The sequence below is a fragment of the Armigeres subalbatus genome, chromosome 2 (assembly GCF_024139115.2).
Source record: "Armigeres subalbatus isolate Guangzhou_Male chromosome 2, GZ_Asu_2, whole genome shotgun sequence".
In the NCBI taxonomy this organism is placed as follows: Eukaryota; Metazoa; Arthropoda; class Insecta; order Diptera; family Culicidae; genus Armigeres; species Armigeres subalbatus.
This window is the reverse complement of record NC_085140.1, coordinates 231,205,265-231,225,847: the sequence shown is the minus strand read 5'-3', so window position 1 is coordinate 231,225,847 and position 20,583 is coordinate 231,205,265. Positions and strand designations below refer to the sequence as shown.

General features: G+C 42.0%; 1 protein-coding gene across 4 annotated transcripts in view; it reads left to right on the top strand.

The window, feature by feature from the left end:
* LOC134211872 (uncharacterized) overlaps nucleotides 1-20,583 on the top strand; it is a 52,091-nt gene that overhangs the window by 25,356 nt on the left and 6,152 nt on the right. For 3 of the 4 annotated variants that reach the window (XM_062689228.1, XM_062689227.1, XM_062689229.1), the window contains 8 exons: nucleotides 11,457-12,506; nucleotides 12,811-13,341; nucleotides 13,755-13,882; nucleotides 13,946-18,456; nucleotides 18,522-18,727; nucleotides 19,021-19,305; nucleotides 19,365-19,639; nucleotides 19,696-19,798. In XM_062689228.1, the coding sequence (XP_062545212.1) occupies nucleotides 12,238-12,506; nucleotides 12,811-13,341; nucleotides 13,755-13,882; nucleotides 13,946-18,456; nucleotides 18,522-18,727; nucleotides 19,021-19,305; nucleotides 19,365-19,639; nucleotides 19,696-19,798 (6,308 nt within the window). In that variant the 5' untranslated portion in view covers nucleotides 11,457-12,237. The remainder of the gene's footprint in view (nucleotides 1-11,456; nucleotides 12,507-12,810; nucleotides 13,342-13,754; nucleotides 13,883-13,945; nucleotides 18,457-18,521; nucleotides 18,728-19,020; nucleotides 19,306-19,364; nucleotides 19,640-19,695; nucleotides 19,799-20,583) is intronic. The other variant, XM_062689230.1, reaches the window with a different exon arrangement.

Here is a 20,583-nt window from a genome sequence, read left to right as displayed (position 1 = left end):
GTTGTGGCGCCTGCCTAGGATGTGGTGGGATTTGACAGTGGGCCCTGTTGAACCTCTATAAAAAGCTGCATGAATCCGCAAGTAGGCTCCGCCAAAGCGACCGTGTGCCGCTCAAAGCGCACAAGCCCAAGTTCTGGTGTTAGGTGGGACGCTAAACAGCCCTGACACGACGGCCTTCCGACGAGACAGGAGGTTTGCGCAAGCCCAATAAGCCGCCTTTAAAAACAACTATTACGAACGACATAGAAGATAATACGACTCGATACAATCGGCAACGACCTAGGCGACGAATAAAGGATCACGATTGGAAGCTTGGAATATGGAACTGCAAGTCGCTAGGCTTCGCAGGTTGCGACAGGATAATCTACGATGAATTACATCCCCGCAACTTCGATGTCGTAGCGCTGAAGGAAATCTGCTGGACAGGACAGAAACTATGGAAAAGCGGGCATCGAGCGGCTACCTTCTACCAAAGCTGTTGCATTACCAACGAGCTGGGAACCGGCTTCATAGTGCTGGGAAAGATGCGCCAACGCGTGATTGGGTGGCAGCCAATCAACGCAAGGATGTGCAAGCTGAGGATAAAAGGCCGTTTCTTCAACTATAGCATCATCAACGTGCACTGCCCACACGAAGGGAGATCTGACGACGAGAAAGAAGCGTTCTATGCGCAGCTGGAGCAGACATACGATAGATGCTCACTGCGGGACGTCAAAATCGTCATCGGTGACATGAACGCTTAGGTAGGAAGGGAGGAAATGTATAGGCCGGTCATCGGACCGGATAGTCTGCATACCATATCGAACGACAACGGCCAACGATGCATAAACTGTGCAGCCTCCCATATGGAAATCACCTAATCAAGTAACGGAAAACCATATCGACCACGTTCTAATCGACGGTAAATTCTTCTCCGACATCACGAACGTACGCACTTACCGCAGTGCGAATATTGAATCGTTGCAGTATGTCTGCGCTCAAAGCTCTCGACGGTGATCAACACGCGTCGGAGGCGTCCGCCGCGGCTAAACATTGGGCGGCTACAAGACGGTAGACTAGACCAAGACTACGCGCAGCAGCTGGAAGTGGCACTCCCAACGGAAGAGCAGCTAGGCGCAGCATCTCTTGAATATGGCTGGAGAGATATTCGATCCGCCATTGGAAGCACCGCAACCGCTGTACTAGGCACGGTGGCTCTGGATCAGAGAAACGACTGGTATGACAGCGAATGTGAGCAGTTAGTTGAGGAGAAGAATGCAGCATGGGCGAAATTGCTGCAACACCGCACGAGGACGAACGAGGCACGATACAAACGGGCGCGGAACAGACAAAACTCGATTTTCCGGAGGAAAAAGCGCCAGCAGGAAGATCAAGACCGTGAAGAGACGGAGGAACTGTACCGCGCTAATAACGCACGAAAGTTCTTTGAGAAGTTGAACCGTTCACGTAAGGGCCACGTGTCACAGCCCGATATGTGTAAGGACATAAACGGGAACTTTCTTACAAACGAGCGTGAGGTGATCCAAAGGTGGCGGCAGCACTACGAAGAGCACCTGAATGGCGATATGGCAGACAACGGTGACGGTATGGTAATGAACCTAGGAGCACGCGCACAGGACATGCGACTTCCGGCTCCGAATCTCCAGGAAATCTTGAAGGAGATCGGCCGGCAACAAGTTGACGAACTACCAGGAGAGCTGTTTAAACACGGTGGTGAGGCACTGGCTAGAGCGCTACAATGGGTGATTACCAAGGTTTGGGAGGATGAGGTTCTGCCGCAGGAGTGGATGGAATGTGTCGTGTGTCCCATCTACAAAAAGGGCGATAAGCTGGATTGTAGCAACTACCGCGCAATCACATTGCTGAACGCTGCCTACAAGGTACTCTCCCAAATTTCCCACCAATTGCAAGAGAGTTCGTGGGGCAGTACCAGGCGGGATTTATGGGTGAACGCTCTACCACAGACCAGGTGTTCGCCATACGTCAGGTATTGCAGAAATGCCGCGAATACAACGTGCCCACACATCATCTATTTTATTTATCGACTTCACCGCATATGATACAATCGATCGGAACCAACTATGGCAGCTAATGCACGAAAACGGATTTCCGGATAAACTGATACGATTGATCAAGGCGACGATGGATCGGGTGATGTGCGTAGTTCGAGTTTCAGGGGCATTCTCGAGTCCCTTCGAAACGTGTAGAGGGTTCCGGCAAGATGATGGTCTCTCGTGTCTGTTATTCAACATCGCTTTGGAGGGAGTAATACGAAGGGCTGGGATTGACACGAGTGCTACGATTTTCACGAAGTCCGTCCAGTTATTTGGTTTCGCCGACGACATTGATATCATGGCACGTAACTTTGAGAGGATGGAGGAAGCCTACATCAGACTGAAAAGCGAAGCTAAACGGATTGGACTAGTCGTCAACACGTCGAAGACGAAGTACATGATAGGAAGAGGCTCAAGAGAGGTCAATGTAAGCCACCCACCACGAGTTTCTATCGGTGGTGACGAAATCGAGTTGGTTGAAGAATTCGTGTACTTGGGCTCACTGGTGACCGCCGATAACAATACCAGCAGAGAAATTCGGAGGCGCATAATGGCTGGAAATCGTACGTACTTTGGACTCCGTAAGACGCTCCGATCGAATAGAGTTCGCCGCCGTATCAAACTGACTATCTACAAAAAGACCGGTAGTTCTCTACGGACACGAGGCCTGGACGATGCTCGTGGAGAACCAACGCGCACTGGGAGTTTTTGAAAGGAAAGTGTTGCGTACCATCTATGGTGGGGTGCAGATGGCGGACGGTACGTGGAGGAGGCGAATGAACAACGAGTTGCATCAGCTGCTGGGAGAACCATCCATCGTTCACACCGCGAAAATCGAAAGACTGCGGTGGACCGGGCACGTAGCCAGAATGTCGGACAGTAATCCGGTGAAAATGGTTCTCGACAACGATCCGACGGGAACAAGAAGGCGAGGTGCACAGCGGGCAAGGTGGATCGATCAGGTGGAGGACGATTTGCGGACCCTCCGCAGACTGCGTGGTTGGCGAAGTGCAGCCATGGACCGTGCTGAATGGAGAAGACTTTTATGTGCAGCACAGGCCACTCCGGCCTTAGTCTGATAATAAATAAATAAATTGTAAGGGGGTTTCCCTTACATTCAATACGTTATGAACCAAGTACGCTTCCACTGCGCATCTTCCATCTACAACTAGGTGTCTCACACCTAATATTCCGACAGAAAATACGTTTATTCAGTATAGCATTGAATGCAAACCCAGCAAATGTCCAAATCCAATACACATTCAAAATATTGCAAATGATCAAGCTGACTACGACCGATAGTGAACACGTCTTTCCGGATTTGAGGAACATCTGTTTAAAAAAGTCAACTCCATTTTCCGATAAAAACGTGAATATTATTTGCTTATTAATATTATAATCGGAAGAACCGATTCAACGAAAAATTGTATACTGAATCTCGAGACGGCGGAAATGGTCGGAAATAGAAACTCTACGTCGGAGAAGTTTATTTAAATTTTGAAGATACATCCAAGAGCTCGGAGGCTTTGTCGACGACATTTCAGATGTGATTTCCGAGCAGCGAATCCAATAGAACGCCTAAATCTTTAACACTGTGAACGGACTTTGGGGGCCTGGAGATAACTGGGTTCGATTCCCGATCCGGTCTATACATTTTCGGGTTGGAAATTCTCTCGACTTTCCTGAGCATTAAAGTATCATCGTTCCAGCCTTATGATATACGAATGCAAAAATAATAAAGCTAGCTGAGAGGCGACAATATCCCAGTGTGGTATGTATTGCCAATAAGAAGAAGAAGAAATTTTATCTCGCCATCACTAGAAGTGGTATGACAAACCAATGAATTATTACCAAACGCCGAGAATCTAATAAAATTGAACCCAGCCATACTAAGAGGAAACTCGTGCAAATAAATCGCAATATCGAATCCCTTGGTTTGTACGTGTCCATTACGACCACATTCAGGCCTTCCAGAGGCGTAAAATGAGCACCATGTACCAGAGAACTTTTCTCGTCGTATATCTGTTTATCGTATACTCACGTAGGTCTGCTTTTGATAGCGGTGCAGCGGATAAGCGTTTGAGTTTGGGAACGCTTTTCCAATTCCTAACGTGATTACTATCTGTTTTTGCTGAAATTCCGTTCGAATTCCCCTAGCAGTGCAGCTTCCCTAGTGGCCAAATGCAAATGTTATCTCGGGGAGCTACAATTCTTACTTTTCTACTGTCCCACCATAGCGGAAAACCATAGCTTTGTAGTCTTTACTAGCCCACAACCGCATATGTGCTCCACCAGTTTTGTGATGTGTACCTGGTACGCTCTTTGGGGTCTGCACTATGTCACATACCAGCACTTTTCGGTACGTGATGCTGGTGGATAGTAAACTAATAGAAATGGAAAAAGCGTTCTTCCTCTACTTTATATTTAGTATTTGCTACGATCAGATCGTAAAATTTATGTAAAAGTAGTTTTTGTTGAAATGTTTGAAGAATTTGTATAAAAAAATGTAATTTGGCTAAATACTCCTAACACCACAGACAAATTGACAAAGCACTCGTGAATATTTTAATGCACACTTTATGTGCCCGCCATTTCGACAACCGGATTGGCTTGCAACGGACAATTCTATCCGAATTCAATGTTCGTTCTCTATTGCCATCTGGTTTGAGATTTGAACAGGACCAAGTAAACAGCAAATGTTATTGATGTTTTTGTGAAGATGATTTTTATTGGTATATTTATGTACCATGTGGTATATGCTTGGCTTTGCTTCTACCACACCAAACATGTATTTATAATAATTATTCAAATGTATCCAATTAAGGCACATTTCAGTTATCACGCTAAAAAGTAGTTCAATAGAAGTTGGCTTATTTATTTTAAAGATTAAATTTAATTGAACAGATCATTCGATCTTACCAATATTAAGCAATCTATCCCACCATGAGTCTTCGACAAAATATCATGTACAATCAGCCGAACATAATCGGTGCCAGCGGTTTTTATGACCTTTATCTTCGAACGGGCAAGCGCTTGGAAACGTGCTGTTCGTGTTCTACGGCTCTTTATCGTTTTCCTGTAGACAGAAGACGGGTCGAGACTGTGTTGGTTCGATTGCAAATGTTTGTTTTCAAAATTTTCTTTTCTAAATGAATTGTAAACATTGACTGCGCCGTCGCAGTGCAGTTTTCCTTTTTTATTGCCCGATTTTCTCTCCCCCAATATTCGCAACTAACCGACCGTCGTCGGGCCGTTCTTTGGAACCGAACGAACGGTGCCATACATTTGGTACGGAATCCGATCAAATGATGGCGACGAGAGCAACCGCTATGGCTGCCTCTTACTCGGGTATACTTGCAGAGGTTCCCATGTGAAATCTGGTTGTTTGCGATGTGCTACAATTAATTAATTGATCGCGATAAAATCAGTTGAAAGATTTTATTTAATGAATATAAATTTTAGTTTTTTAAATCATTGAATTCTAGATCAGACAAAAATTTTCCGACGTTTCCCTAATGGTTTCAGTGACGTCACGTCTATCAAATAGGAAATAAAATTATCAGAGTCGATTATTCTATGCATTTTGCCCATAAATTGTTTCCAAAAGCGCAATTGCACGAATTTTCACGCGACGGAAGGATCAGCCGCAATGTCATCTCCCCATAAGAATCAAGTACTGGCAGCAAAAATCGCGGTGCGTCGTTTTCCATTGGAAGCGCCGCGTGTAATTTTAGGCAGATGCGTTAATATTAAATACAATTCTATATGTTCATTAACATGGTAGTCATGGTTTCGATAGAAAATGATTATCCAGTTACAATAGCTGAATAAAACAGTTTATAACTATAGCACATGTCACGGCTATAGGTTTTTCCATACAGTCAAATTATACGAGCAGTAGAAGAAACAATTTCAGATTTACAATGAGGAGAAAAGATTCTAAATAATGAGATAAAGAAAACGAAATAATTAGGGGACCTGTTCCATTTTCCATCTCACTGAACATATATTCATCTCATCGCGAAACAAAGAAATACGGCACCAATTTCGTCGCTTCTTTTTGTTAACATGCGTGCTCACTGCTGAAAAAAATCACAAAAATAATAAACAAACCAAATACCTTTTCATTGCTTTGTTTTTCGTGAGACCAATATCGGAGCTGTGAGATGAAGTCCAGGAGCAGTAACCCTATAAGTGAAAAAAAAATCAATTGATTGATGCATTAGACAATTTAGAATAAGTACTCGTCGATAAAAAGTCTGTCGACATGCGAGAGTATATGAGCAAATCGAAACAGCTTCTCTTTGTTAGTGTCAGAATTGAGATTTATGGGAACAGAGCTCTCGCTGGAACCTGCATATTATTTTTCTTCGAAATACGCCTGTATTTCCACTGATAATCTTTTGAATATATGACGAGTGTAGAACTGGTCTAATTATCAAAATTTACATAAATAAAGATTTAAAAAATCTTTCAATATGCTGATGTATGCGGCATAACAGCAACAACTGCAACGAAGGATAGTATTATCATTGTTTCATATTTCGCATTACAATAACCAATATTACTGCAAATATCAGTTAGGGTGCAATTAAAACCTACTCAATGTAAAGATTGAATTATAAACTACGTTATTCTCACAATTTTCATTGAGTTTCTATGCTTTTGAGAGAATAGCGTAACAACCATGATTGATGAATGAAACCAGATGAATGCAGATATACCGTCTCTAACTGCTTTAAAAATATATTTTATTCACAAAAGAAAAGTGGCAATGCTTGCATTTTGGTTGTTACGCCATATTCAAATATTGGTCTAAACATATTGATGCAATGGCAGACATTGAAAGACTTATAATTAATAACTGTAAAAATTGACATTCCACTTGAAATGTATAATTATTGAATAAGGAGTAGTAGGTTCAAAAACCACATGCAAAATTTAAATAAGGTTGCGGTGTTTTTGGATTGAGAAACACTAATAAATGTTCCACTGTGACGGTGAAACAGCACACCAGGTCGCAGCGAATGTATCACGAAGAAAATTGAGAAAGGAAGGAAGGAAGCTACGGAAGGAAGTGTCCACAAAGCCTGAATCAAGAACTATTCGAAGGGGTTTACTCTCACCGTCCAGCATGTTCGGCTCCCGGTTCGGGCCAACATGTTTTATTGTTGTTAAAAAGTAATAGCCGTAATATTGCCTAGTTCCATACCAGCAGAGCACCGGGTCGGTACGGTTCGGTTTGTAAAGTTAGACGTGTCTTGGCGCAAATGGAAAAGCGCAGCCTGTACTGATAGAATATAATCATGCAGTGAATTTGTTGGTCTCACATGATAAACAGAAAAATCGATGCTGTAGTTGTGACTAGTGTAATAAATGATTTTATGACAAATTGCATTCGATAGAGTATGGTCCATATGTTCAATAGATTAAAACAAATTTTGTACAATGTCTCACACTATAAGTTTTTTTCGCCCAGTAACTTATTCAACGTTTATTACTCATGTGGTAGTACTAGTCGCTACATCCATGTATTACTATTCTAGCTATGTTCTATATTCGGGTAAATTCAGAGTCGTTAATTATGGATATGCGTGATTTATTCATTTATACTGTTCACATTCGCCAGCCGTACCGTACTTGGAATAGAGGAGAACATGTTTCGCGCCTAGAGCCCTGCAATTGCTTTTTTGTGCAAGGATTTACGTCGCTTGGCCTGCAGGACTCAAATCCCTCGGGTCAAAAGCGGAAAGTTTTCATAGAGAGGCACTGAATATTTTAGAATGCGCCCAACAGCTTCGCAAGGTAATCCATTTTTGATGGCTTCAATATTTCAGTACCTATATCGTGAACTGTGGCATTTTAGCTCAGGAAAAAAAAACTTCTAGGAAAGGGAGGAATGTGTATAAAATGCCATTTGTTTGAGTAACTACATAATACATATGGATCATTTTTGATGACAATTAGACTTCTATGCACTAGTTTTGGCAAAACATAATAGAAAAATATGCTTTATCCGAATATGTACTAACATTCTTCCATTTCTTTGTAAAATCAATATTTATACGCATTTTGTGTGGCTGGCCCACAATTGATCCATTAGAACTCGTATCTCTCCAAGTATTGTGCTTCCCATGGTAGCTATAGAGCTCCATCAAATTTTGCACCTTACAACTTTCATCGAATTGCATAATCTAACTTATAATCAATTGTTATACGATGTCGCAATTGTTGAGATTTGACTGGATGATCTCCATTAATCCCCCGGCCCGCTATCGTCTTCTTGTATGCAATGCATTAGAAGCCTCCCGTCGTATGATCGTTTTTGTCCTCCGGTTTGCAGAGCAGGCATCTGGATTGCTTCGTTCAGCCCCCAGCAATGTGTCCTTCACCACATTTTTCACATAGACTGGATCTGTCCGGGTCTTTGAAGTTTCGTGCCTGGTAACCAAACGCCATGCATTTGAAGCATCGCTCCAGCTGTTTGTTGATTCTAGAGCTAGCTTCCCAAACTTGGTGGGTCGCGACCCCCTTCCATAAGTTTTACATAGGCTGGGCGACCCACCACTGTGGGAAACCATGCTCCAGAGACTTAACGGACATATCGTCCATCCGACTTTTAGCCTTGCCCGCTCAACCATTTTATTGGCAGCGTCTGTCGCGAATTGTGTCGCAGCTATTTGTGTACCACCGTACGCTTTCCTCAGCCGAATCATCATCAACACTTTGAGGCCACTGTATCCCCCAGTTCGTCTACCATCGTGATTTCGTCCAGGTCGTTGCACTCGACCACTGCCTTCTGCGATAAAACTCTTACTTTTTATTCATTACCCAAGGAACTGGCAACGAGCTCCCGGAAGACCGAGCTCTTGATCGTGAGATTCTTCTTCACCTCGAACTCCCCATTTTGGGTACGCCTAGTTCTCACCACCTATTCACCCAAGTCCTTGAGCTCCGGGTCTTCTCTGACCTTCTTTAAGATTGCTGAGTGCGTCGTCTTATCGCTCACTTCCACTATCAAGACATACCACTTGACTCTCCTGAGAAGATCGACGTTTTTCTTTCCACATTTTTCTTCCGCTTATTCTTCTTCTTCTCCCACGGTGCGCCAATCACCATCCTTAACGCCTTCCTTCAGCATGCTGCACAGTGGCGGGTCCCCATACAAATGCCGGACAAAACCTAATCTAATATGTTGCTAGAATTTTTCATCAAAGAGTAATTTTGGAACGCTAAATTCATTATTATTCATATTCATTAGAATTATTATCCGACATATACTATGCTACCCAAGCACTTCCGGAAGTCCAACTCCTGTTGATCTTCCTGATTGTCGGCTGTCTTTTCCATACTACTGGTACTCGCTACTGCTGCCTGCGACATCATTGGCCATCGCTACATCTTCCCATATCTTGCTAAAACAAACAACTGACAAAATTTTGACGAAAGCTATATTTATTCAGTTGAGCAGTTACAAAAGGCTGAAACACATAAGACTGATTATGCCAAAAGTTGAAATCTCAAAACGCTGAAAGTATCAAAAGGCTATAAAGTGTCAGACGGCTGAATTTGGTGAGATGCAATGAATCCTAACCGTATGATGGAGTACAAGTTGAGTTGTTGAGTAGTGAATAATGAATAAAGAATAGAGAATAAGGAAAGAAAAAAAAAACAAAGAACAAAACCAAGGAATAAAGTTATAGAGAAGAAGAAGAAAGAACGAAGCAGAAAGAAAGAAAAGAGAAGGAGGAAGGAAAAAGAGGAAGAAAGATTAAGTAAGACAGAAGAATAAGTCAGAAACAAGGAAGAGGAGAAAAGAAGAATAATGTAGATGGAAGACAGAAGACAATGAAGAAGGTAGATAGAAGACGGAAAAAGAAAGAAGAAAGAATGAAGAAGGAAGAAAGAATAAAGAAAAAAAAAAGAACAAAGAAGGAAAAAATGAAGACGGATGAGGAAAGAATAAAAAGTAAGAAGGAAGAATAAAGAATAAAACAAACAGAAGTAATCTTGACAAGAATCAAAAACCAAATGCAATTTCGATTCATTTCCATTAATGCACCCATTTACTTCATATGTGAATTCTTAAAATCTGTTTCTCGTGATTTTTCAGCCTGCTGTGAGATATTTTTCTATTTCAGTCTTTCGTGTTCAGCCTTATCAGTTTTCAGCCTTACATGGAAGTCCCGTTGAGTAATATGTTAAATTTAATGTAGGATAAGGTGGGTTAAGATGGGTCAGTGCCGTTTTTAAGCAGCTTATACATTTAAACGTAAATATTATCCCTTTGTGAGAAGAATCATTAGGTTCTACTTCATTGTCACTCGATTTGAGGATAAAACTTCATTTCGATAGAGTATGGCAAGAAAACATATTTTTCAGCTGTGTTTCTCATGTGAAACGCGCTTCCTATAAAACGTGTAATTTCGTCGAGCAATGTTAAACTTAAACATTTTTAGTAATACAGAGGACATACCATAAGTAATGTAGGTCAACGCAGTCAGTTGAAATAAATAAATTTAATCAGACGAGACGAGCCAGCCTTGGGCTGAAAGTCTCCTTAATAAAGATATTTAAAAAAATGATCAAAAATTAATCATTCTAACATGTATACGTAAAGGCTATAGGATCACTCCTAAACCGAACTTTTGATAGAAGGCTCGGAGACCCATAGTGTTATATACCAATCGACTCAGCTCGACGATTGAGGTGATGTCTGTATGTGTGTATGTATGTATGTGTGTGTGCAAAAAAATGTGAGAAACACGTTTTTGTACTTAGCCTTATCCGAATTGCTTCAAACAGGTTGCATTCGACGCAGAATACTTCCTAATTTTTCGCTATTAAAGTTTGGTCCAATCGGCCATTCGGTTCCCGATTTATTAAAAAAAAACACGCCTTGACCCATCTTGCCCCATCCTAAACTACTTTTTATTTCCTTTTGAAACGCAAGAGAAAAAATAATTCACCATTAGGTGAATTCATTTCCTTATCATTAAATTTCATAAGACATAACAACTATAATCTATTCACATGTTTCAACTCTCTTTCTCTTCTCCGCAATGAAATTATTATTCTTTGCTTCGTTGTGTTTGTATGACTCAGACGGTTGCCTGGCTCGCCTTGCTTATGTGCGTCCGTCTACTTTACGTTATAATTCACGTGCGGTGATAAATTGATTTTGTTTATATTTCTCATAGTTCTTTATTATTGCTTGCATCTCTCTCAAGCACACGGCCAGCATCTCATTCCTTCCTACTGTATCCATTTCTTTGTACTCTCTCAAATTACCGGTTTGTTCATCCCTCTTTGCTGGTGGTGTGAGCTGGATTTTTTTCCTTTCGTAAATTTTATATTTTTATTATGGAAAGCTGTCACTAATTTCTATCTCTTCTCTTTCAGGTTCTCTGCACCAAAACTCAACGGCAAGCTGGCGAACAAACAGGTTACACTAAAAATACAAATTCATTGTAATTGAATCATCTATATTCGGACAAACTGACACGAACAGACTGTGTCTGGGGAGCACGGCAACATCTACATCGAGGGGGTCCATCATTGAGTAACGTTCTCAGCTTGTGTTCGCCGTTAAGTAGTAAAAAAAACATCCATCCACCGGAACGTGTTACGAGGAAGAGAGTGAGCACCGCAAGTCATCAATCCATACCTTCGTACCTCTGCAAGCGGGCTGAGGGTAGTAAAAAGCATTTGTACGACGACGACGGCCCCTTAGGTCGTCTCGAATGCACACTAGACAGGGCAGGGTGTGCAAAGCTACATAACAACTGCTGTACTGAATCCCCCGCGAAGAGAAGGAAATTGGGAATCACCTCTCAACTCACTCACTGCGCAGATGAGCGAGAAACATTTCTCTCGAAATGACGATGTTGAATACATTGGATAAAACAGCATCAAACGATCAACTCAAAGGTGCAGCAGCAGTTTCCTTTGAGCACCCATACAGTGTAGAGCACATCTGTTGTTGAGCTCGGCCATCCTGAAGTGAAGTGTAATTAATCATTTAAATTGCGATCATATTAGTCGTTGATTTCCTCATCTCCGCATGAGAAGGTTAAATAATGGTGCGCTAGAGTAAAATTAGAATCGGCCCTCACGGTCTTGAACCAAGTAATAAGGTGTGAGAGGAAGGTTATCAGAGAGTTTTTTGGTAATCAGCCGAAATATGCACTGCTGTGACAAGACGTCGTCCTCTGGAGGCGTCAACTGTAATCGCTCTCCAAACGGGTCTTCTTCGAGACCTAGTCCAAGTGGGCCACTACGGCAACCAGATAGCTTACTGGACACGACAGCTCGAATTGTAGCTCAAAATGAACCATTCCAAAAAATTGAAGAACGTTACGATCGTATACCCGAGCCTGTGCAGAGACGGATTATTTTCTGGTCCTTTCCACGGAATGAAAAAGACATTTGCATGTATAGTTCCCTGTCCAGGTTAGTATTTTGAAAAACTATAAACAGCACAATTGTACAACTGCATCATTTAATATATTTACAATCAAAGTATTCTAAAACTGTTACTACTTGGGCAAAATCATGTTTCCACATATTTCTTGTCGTAATCTAGAGTTCAAACATTCTGAAAATCAGCCACAGAAATCTTTGACATTCATTCGGTTCAAATTTATTGGTCTTAAAATAAACCCCGACAAAAGGGTCAAAAGCTCGGTGATGCTTAATTTTAACTTAGACGTATGTAAGTGAAATTATTCTACTTAGCACGATTTTGTTTTTGCAGGGTTTCCTCAATAAACTCCGTAGAACCTCAAAGCTTGAGTTTCTGTGCTGGTTTGAAACTGGTTGAGTCCGGCTGCGTCGAAGATGTACTTCAAGTAGGATTTCATCTCAGTGGGATCGTGTGGACCTATCCACCGAATCCCAATCAGCGACAGTCTTCTTCATCTGGGACAACCTCATTATCGAATGGAAACCGTCATGAAATCCCGTATCAATTCCCCAACATTAATAACAGTCACCAGCACAACAACTATATCGGAAACAATAATCATCATCATAATCCCCACAATCATCGGCCTTTGACTCCCCCGCCTTTGCACCAGGCTCAGTTAGCCGCGGGACCTCCCATGCCACCAGGTGGGCCAGTGATGTTTCCACCACCCCCGGGAATCGCGCAACCAGTCCCACCACAATACAACAATAATCCAAATATTGATCGTGATGGATTTAACAATATTTCAACCTCGTCATCTTCAGGCCAGGCCAGCATGGAAGAGAACAAAAAATTCAAAGTGTCAGTCAGCTTTGATAGGTAAGTGTGAGTAATCCTGCAAAGCGCAAAAAAGAGTGTAGGCAGCAGCCGCATAAGAGAGAATGAGTGATTGGGATTGGGGAGGGCATATCCTATATGTGCAGAGTGATTGAATGGGCAAATTGTAGCATAAACAAAAATCATGAAAAAATAATAGATACATTCACCTAGCGGTGCTGTAGCCTATCTCAAAATGTAGTTCAATCAAAGTTAATTGCCTATATGTGAGGTGACCACTTTCCCTCCGATGCGACTCGAATTTTCTATTAAAACTTTGAATTACCGCTCTCTCCCTTTAATATAATAAAACAAGACGAAAAAAATGTGAAGGAGGCATAGAATAATTAAGCAAATCATATTTATTCCAGGCTAAATCACTTCTATCTACATTACTGACTTTTTATTTGTTTTAGATGTAAAATTACATCAGTGACATGCAGCTGCGATACAAAAGACATATTCTGGTGTCATCATGTAGTAGCACTAGCTCTTTATAGGATCCGCAATGCGGAAACAGTCAAGCTGAGAGTTCCTATTTCAGGTAGTAATAATTAATCTAATCCAATATATACTAATTGTTAACGATCGCCATATTATTTTTCAGAAACACTACTACAAATGAATCGACAGCAATTACAAAAGTTTATCCAATACTTGATCTCAGAGCATCATACAGAAGTTTTACCAACGGCTCAACGGCTGGCTGACGAAATCCTACAGCAAAGGTCGGAGATCAATTCAATATGCGGAGCACCTGATCCTACTGCTGGTGCTTCTAAAGATGATGATCATTCTTGGCATTTGGACGAGACTCAAGTGTGTGAAGCTGTCAAAACGTACCTTGGCCAGGGCAGCTACTACTACAGTAGCAAGCACTTAAATTCGTTGTTCGGAAAAGTTCGGGAAATGCTACGTGCCCAGGATTCAAATGGCGCAAGGATGTTAACGCTAATAACTGAACAATTTCTCAACGATCCCCGTTTGGTGTTGTGGAAGAACCACGGGACACCAATGACTGAAAAGTGTCGCCAACTTTGGGATCAACTGGGTGCTTTGTGGGTTTGCATAGTGCTAAATCCGAAATCGACTCATTCTGAGCGGTTAAATTGGAAAGCTCTCCTGGAAAAATGGTCGAAGAGTGAAGTTTGCCCTCAAGAAGATCCAGATCTGCGAACTTCTACCAGAGAGAGCATTCGAGAACGTTCAAATCGTGAACGAGAACGTGATAGAAATCGTTTCTTCCGGGAAAATAATCTGAGAAACATGATGTTTTACAATCAAAATAACATGCACCCTAACGATCTACTCCATAGAAACTATAACGAAAGGAATATAAATGGGCAAGGCAATAATAACATGGAGCGTCAAAACAATGGACAAAACGATAATTACGATAGCTCGGAATCTGATTCTGATTCCGATGAGGAAATGGAGGAAAATAATGATGCAGACAATGGTGAAAACGAAAATAATGTTGATCCAAATGTGGCCAATGAAGCTAATCCCGACCATATGGAAGAAGATGTTGATCAAGTGCATAATATTTTGCAAGACATTAATTTTGGCGTTAATCCCGAAGCAAACAAACCTGACGACAATGACTACATTAATTTGAATTTAATAAATGAGAATAGTAACCTAAACCCAATTCTTCCGGAGAACGACGATAGTTCTAGAGAGTCCATGGATGGTGACAACGACACTCCGATGGCTGGACCTAGTGATATGGCTACGAGTAAAGCAATCAAACAGGATAACTTTTTTAGAAGTAACCCTTGTATTTGCGGAGAGGAGAAATGCGAATGTAATCGTCCAGTCTTTTTTGATGAAATCAAACCTGGAAAATTCTTCGATTGTGAAGCATCTAACTTCATGGTTACAGAAGATGCTAATCAGGGCTGTGAGCCACTGAAAAATAATGAACATGAGATACCCACAGTAGAACATGAGACTGTTGAAGATAAAAATGAAAAACACTGTGATATTTTAGAAAAAGGTAATAATTTAAATTCATTTGAAGATCTTGCTGTGCCTGGACCTTCAGGTCTGTCACGGTTATCTCTGGCAGCAGTCTCTGCAACTCCAATATCCGCGTCTTCAATGAACGATTGCAAATGCCATAATGATGCAGATGCGATGGCCGGTGCATGCACTAGCAGTAATGAAACAGGTATTTGCAATAGCAATGCTGAAAAATTGGAGAAGTCTGACAATCCCACTGAAACTAGTCAATCGAATGAAGAAAGACAATCGTTGGTCTTGAGGGACAATGATGCCAATAAAGTTAACCAAAATGAAGCGGAAACAGATGATCCTCAACCAGGACCATCGCGATTAGTCGACTGCGGCAATAAGCGTCCACAAAATCCCGCGAACGATCGCCACAATGAAAATAATGGACGACCTTGCAAGCGCCTCAGATTAAACAATGGCAACTGGGTTGGCAAAAACACAAACAAAACTCCTCGTACTATTTTTCATAAAGCTTTAGATGCTGTAAATATGACATGGGATAATGACCATTTGAAGTTCATCCTTGACTCGGACAGTTATTCAATTTCGAGCCAAAATTCAGTGCAAATTGCAGGCTCTAGCAAATCGTTCAGCAACAGCCCAAGTTCCAAGTCAAACTTCAATGCGGTCGGTCAGCCACTGTGGCATGAACAAATTTCGATGACTGCAGCTCGTATTGATTCTTTGCGCTCCCATGGCCATATAGAGGCTGCACTACGGCTTTCCGTTAGTGTCGTGAGAACGATGAGAGAAATTCAAAGAGATGCTCAAGCTTTGTGGCATCGTCACAAACCAAAGATCGCCGACGTCAAAATAGTAGAACCAGTATGCAGCTGTCAAACTACTGCAACACCAACACCATCATCTTCGTCAAATGCAGCGGCATCTTCGAAAAGTAAGGAAAATAATTCGCAACAAATGCCCCCGCCACCTGTCCCTGGACCGTCGACAAGCGCTTCGTCGTCCAACAGCAACAAGATTTGTCACTGTCCTGCACATCAGCATCATTTGCAAGTTCCTCCTCCTCCACCACCACCACCACAACAACAGTTCCAACAGCACCCGCAAATCAAAAAAGACTGCTCGAAGTGTCTACAAATAAAGTGCTACTACGAATCTGTTGGGTCCGTTGGACATGGTTCAAGTTCATCGAAACACAATTATTACAATAATATGATCAGGAATAGTCGGGGCGGAATGATTTGCCATTCATCTAAATGTAATCCTTTCATTCCGCCGCAAGCCGAAATGTTCCGTAATCCACAGCCACATTGCAGTCGGGATTATCGTTACATGAAATTCAGTATGCCTCCGACGCCGCACCATCCCCATATGCATCAGAATCACCATCAACATCATCACCAACAAGGCATACCGGCTTTGATTGGTCCTCCTCACGGACCCCATCATATGCACCCACCAGGTCATCATATTCCACCACCGCCCGCTATGATGCCACCTCAACATGCAGTTAATGAACCTCCCCCAATGCCATCAAAGTGTAATTGCCCGGTGCATAAGGATGAACGCCACGATGCAATCCCGTCAACATCTGGATCTAACATAAACCCTACAGTCAGCGGGCCGATTCCTGGACCGTCTACTTCTACAGCGGGATTACCACCTCCTCCACCCCCGCCCTTAGCGCCTTCTCACCCTCAACAAATACTACAAAAGCCACATGTACCATGTGCACAACATGACAAAAATCAGTGCTGCATCAAAAACATATGCTGTAAGATGGCAGCTCAGGCAAAACATGTAGAAAAGCAATATACTATGGGCCAAAATGCGTCTGCAGGACCTCCTGCTGCAACGCCATACATGTCATCGCCATGTAACTGCGGCATACACTCAAATCCACACGGAATATACGGTCCTGTTTACAACAATGGTGGTCCAGCACACGTCATGCAACCCGGTCCGAGCACATCTCGCTGTGCGATGAAATCCTACGATCGAACGCATGTGTCCTCATATTCTGAATGCGATACAAATGCAATGCCCGGAAGTTCAACAAAATCTCTGCCAAAAAATAGTCACTCAAGTGCTATGCAACTATGTAACATGGAAACAGCGGGCCCGTCGACTGCCGCTCCCTTCCAACCATCATCTGCACCTGCAGCTATTCCTATCAAAATTCATCAACCGGAATGCGCCCTTAGTAAGAGATCTGTTGATTCGAACAATTCGAACACCAACAGTTTAAAGTCGAAAACAACTACAACCAACAGTTCCTCGAAAGTCTCATCTCTACTAGATCCCATTAAAATTAACCGTAAGCCAAACTGTCTATCGAAATGCATAGATTGTAGCATTGGTTGTGAAGTTGAATTTCCTCTAGATGCCATAGCTTGCATTTTCGATTGTTTAACAGAGGCATGCATAATGCCGGAAGCTATGGTTAACGAAATGAGCCGCATGGCCTACGAGATAGGTGCAACTGGAAGTGGTCAAAACAACGTTACTCCTCCGGAAGATGTCAACATTATTCCGCCTAAATATCGCCACATCCCGGTGCCAGGGAGCAAAGATAAATATGAGACATACTTAACGTTAGCATTTGAAGCAGCAATACTGGCTTTGAGTAAGCAGCGCATTATGCCGCATGGCCTATATGCACAACATGTTATATGCAAACAACAAGATCAGTTGATATCTCGCCTGCGGAATATAGACCTCGATCAAATGCTGATTGACGTTCTAAAGCATCTTAGTATTCAATTACTTGACGGTGGTTCCACAAGCGGTCTAGGAGAGATGATCCATCCCGAATCGGTTCCTATGCATACCCTAGCTAGATTCCTGTTTGCCTCCCTGCTCAATCAATATTCAGATTTGGCCTTTAACATCGGGCTGCGTGCGATGCGTTTCCCAATTCTCGAGAACATCACCGAAGGTTCCGTTAACGGAATTGAGATGCAGCACAATAATTTTATGCATTCGCCGTATCCTCGCTGGTGGACACTCGGACATTTGGAAACACAGCAATGCTCACTCAGCTCAACCATGCTGAGTGCTGCCAAGGGAGATACAAAGCGTTTGTCGGCGGTGTTGGAAAATGCCAGGCGAAACATACACAGCTCTTCTCATCTGTTCAAGGTATGGAATAAAAGCGTATTTCAGTAAAGATCAACCAAACCTTGTGTTTTCTTATTAACTTTCAGCTGGCGCAAGATGCGTTTCGATTTGCTACTCCGGAAAACGGTCCACGGAGTCAAACACTATTGGGCGTGGCGTTTGAGCTGGGACTGCAAGTAATGCGTATGACATTGACCTGTTTGAATTGGCGTCGTAGAGAGATGGTGCGATGGCTCGTTACGTGCGCTTCACATGTGGGTCTAGAGGCACTGATGTCGATCATGCAGAACTGGTAAGCATTGAAATCGGTTCACTATATAAAGATTTATGAACTGCCGAACTGGTAAAGGTATGCAAGCAAAATATTGTCCAGAATATAACGAAACTTCTTGCGAATAGATTTTAAATTTGTCGTTTCTATGTTGGGCATTTTTCGAGTTCGATTGTAACACTAATAGGCAGGTAGCATCAATTCCAGTATAATTTGTAACCCAGCGATATTTATCACATATATTGCCAACAATCGCATAAGGAGTGGACAATCCATAATGCAACGTCTAAAATCAAACTCTTTTTCTATTTCAGGTATCATCTTTTTACACCAACTGAGGCAACTGGACCTGTTGCCACTACAATAATGTCACATTCCACGATCATGAGATTAAATTTAAACTTCCGGCAACAAGACGAACTGTCAAACTGTGCCCGAACCCTAGCTCTTCAATGTGCAACCAAAGATCCACCAAACTGTGCTCTGAATGCGCTAACATTATGCGAAAACGATGCTATGGCCTTCGAAACCGCCTATCACATTGTCATAGATGCAGCTACTCATATTATGACTTCCAGTCAGCTATTCACAATTGCTAGGTAGGTGTCAACATCCTGTTCCCTGAGACTTGACTTTAATAATATGTGTTTATTGTTAGGTACATGGAACATAGAGGCTATCCATCCCGGGCTTACAATTTGGCAATGCTAGCTATGAAAAACGTGCAGTTGGCGTATAACCAAGATACCCATCCAGCCATCAACGATATCCACTGGGCATGTGCTCTATCGCATTCTTTAGGAAAGGCTGAACTGTCCAAGATGATACCCTTGGTGATAAAAAATGTGCAATGTGCCACGGTTCTTTCGGACATTTTGCGTCGTTGTAGTGTTCCTACCCCCGGGATGCATAATTTCAGTACACACGGTAGAGGTAATTTATTGAGTTGATGAAGAAACAAAACAAATAACGTTTGATTCCATTTTTAGGCAACAATATGCGTCAGTGCATGAAATTAAGCTACGACAGAGAACCGCTTAATCAGTTACTGGAAGCAGCTGTTTCCGCTTACGTTAACACTACGCACTCGAGGTATGTATCTCTTATCGCAAGTAGTATTATTCATCTGGAGTCGAACGTTAGACGTTAGTGGATTTCCACTAAAATTCTAAAGATATTCGCCGTATTTTTTTTTACAATTTCACGGAAAACTGTTAGGTATTGACGGTAAAACGCTTCAGTATGTCCGAAAACTCCTTTTGGCCAAAATGCTTGTTTATCATAACAGGTTTTTTGACCAAAAAAGTGGTCAAATGAAGCTCAATATTATGTTTGGAATTGTGTTTTGATGTTATGTGTAGAAAAAAGTTTAAAAATTAACGGTAATGCTTTGAATCGAGTTGCAATTATCGAACGATTCTCACTTGCTAACAAGTTTTTTTTTTCAATTGTCGCGTGAGAGTGGTGTTCATCCTCGATTATTTGAAAAATTTGATTTTTCCCATCCCTGATATCGGCCAAACGGCATTTCCGGCCGCAAGTTATTCTTCTTCTTCAAAGGCTCTACATTCCTACTGAAACTTGGCCTGCTTTTCAACAACCACTCGAAAACATCCTAGATCCTAGGCCATTTCAGGATTGGCAATCCTACGCTTTGAACGCAAGGCTAACTGGAGACCCAAGCACGCATTTGCCCGTAAAATGGCGATAGAGTAAATTACTCCTTTAAAAGCATGCATGGCAAAAAGAAAGATGACTCGTCTTTGCTAGAAAATTATATAATTCTTTCTATTTTTATGCCAAATGGCTTCAAAATCATTGTAATTATTTTTGTTTTCAAGACAAACGGCTCTACACGAAACGGAATCCGATTTCCA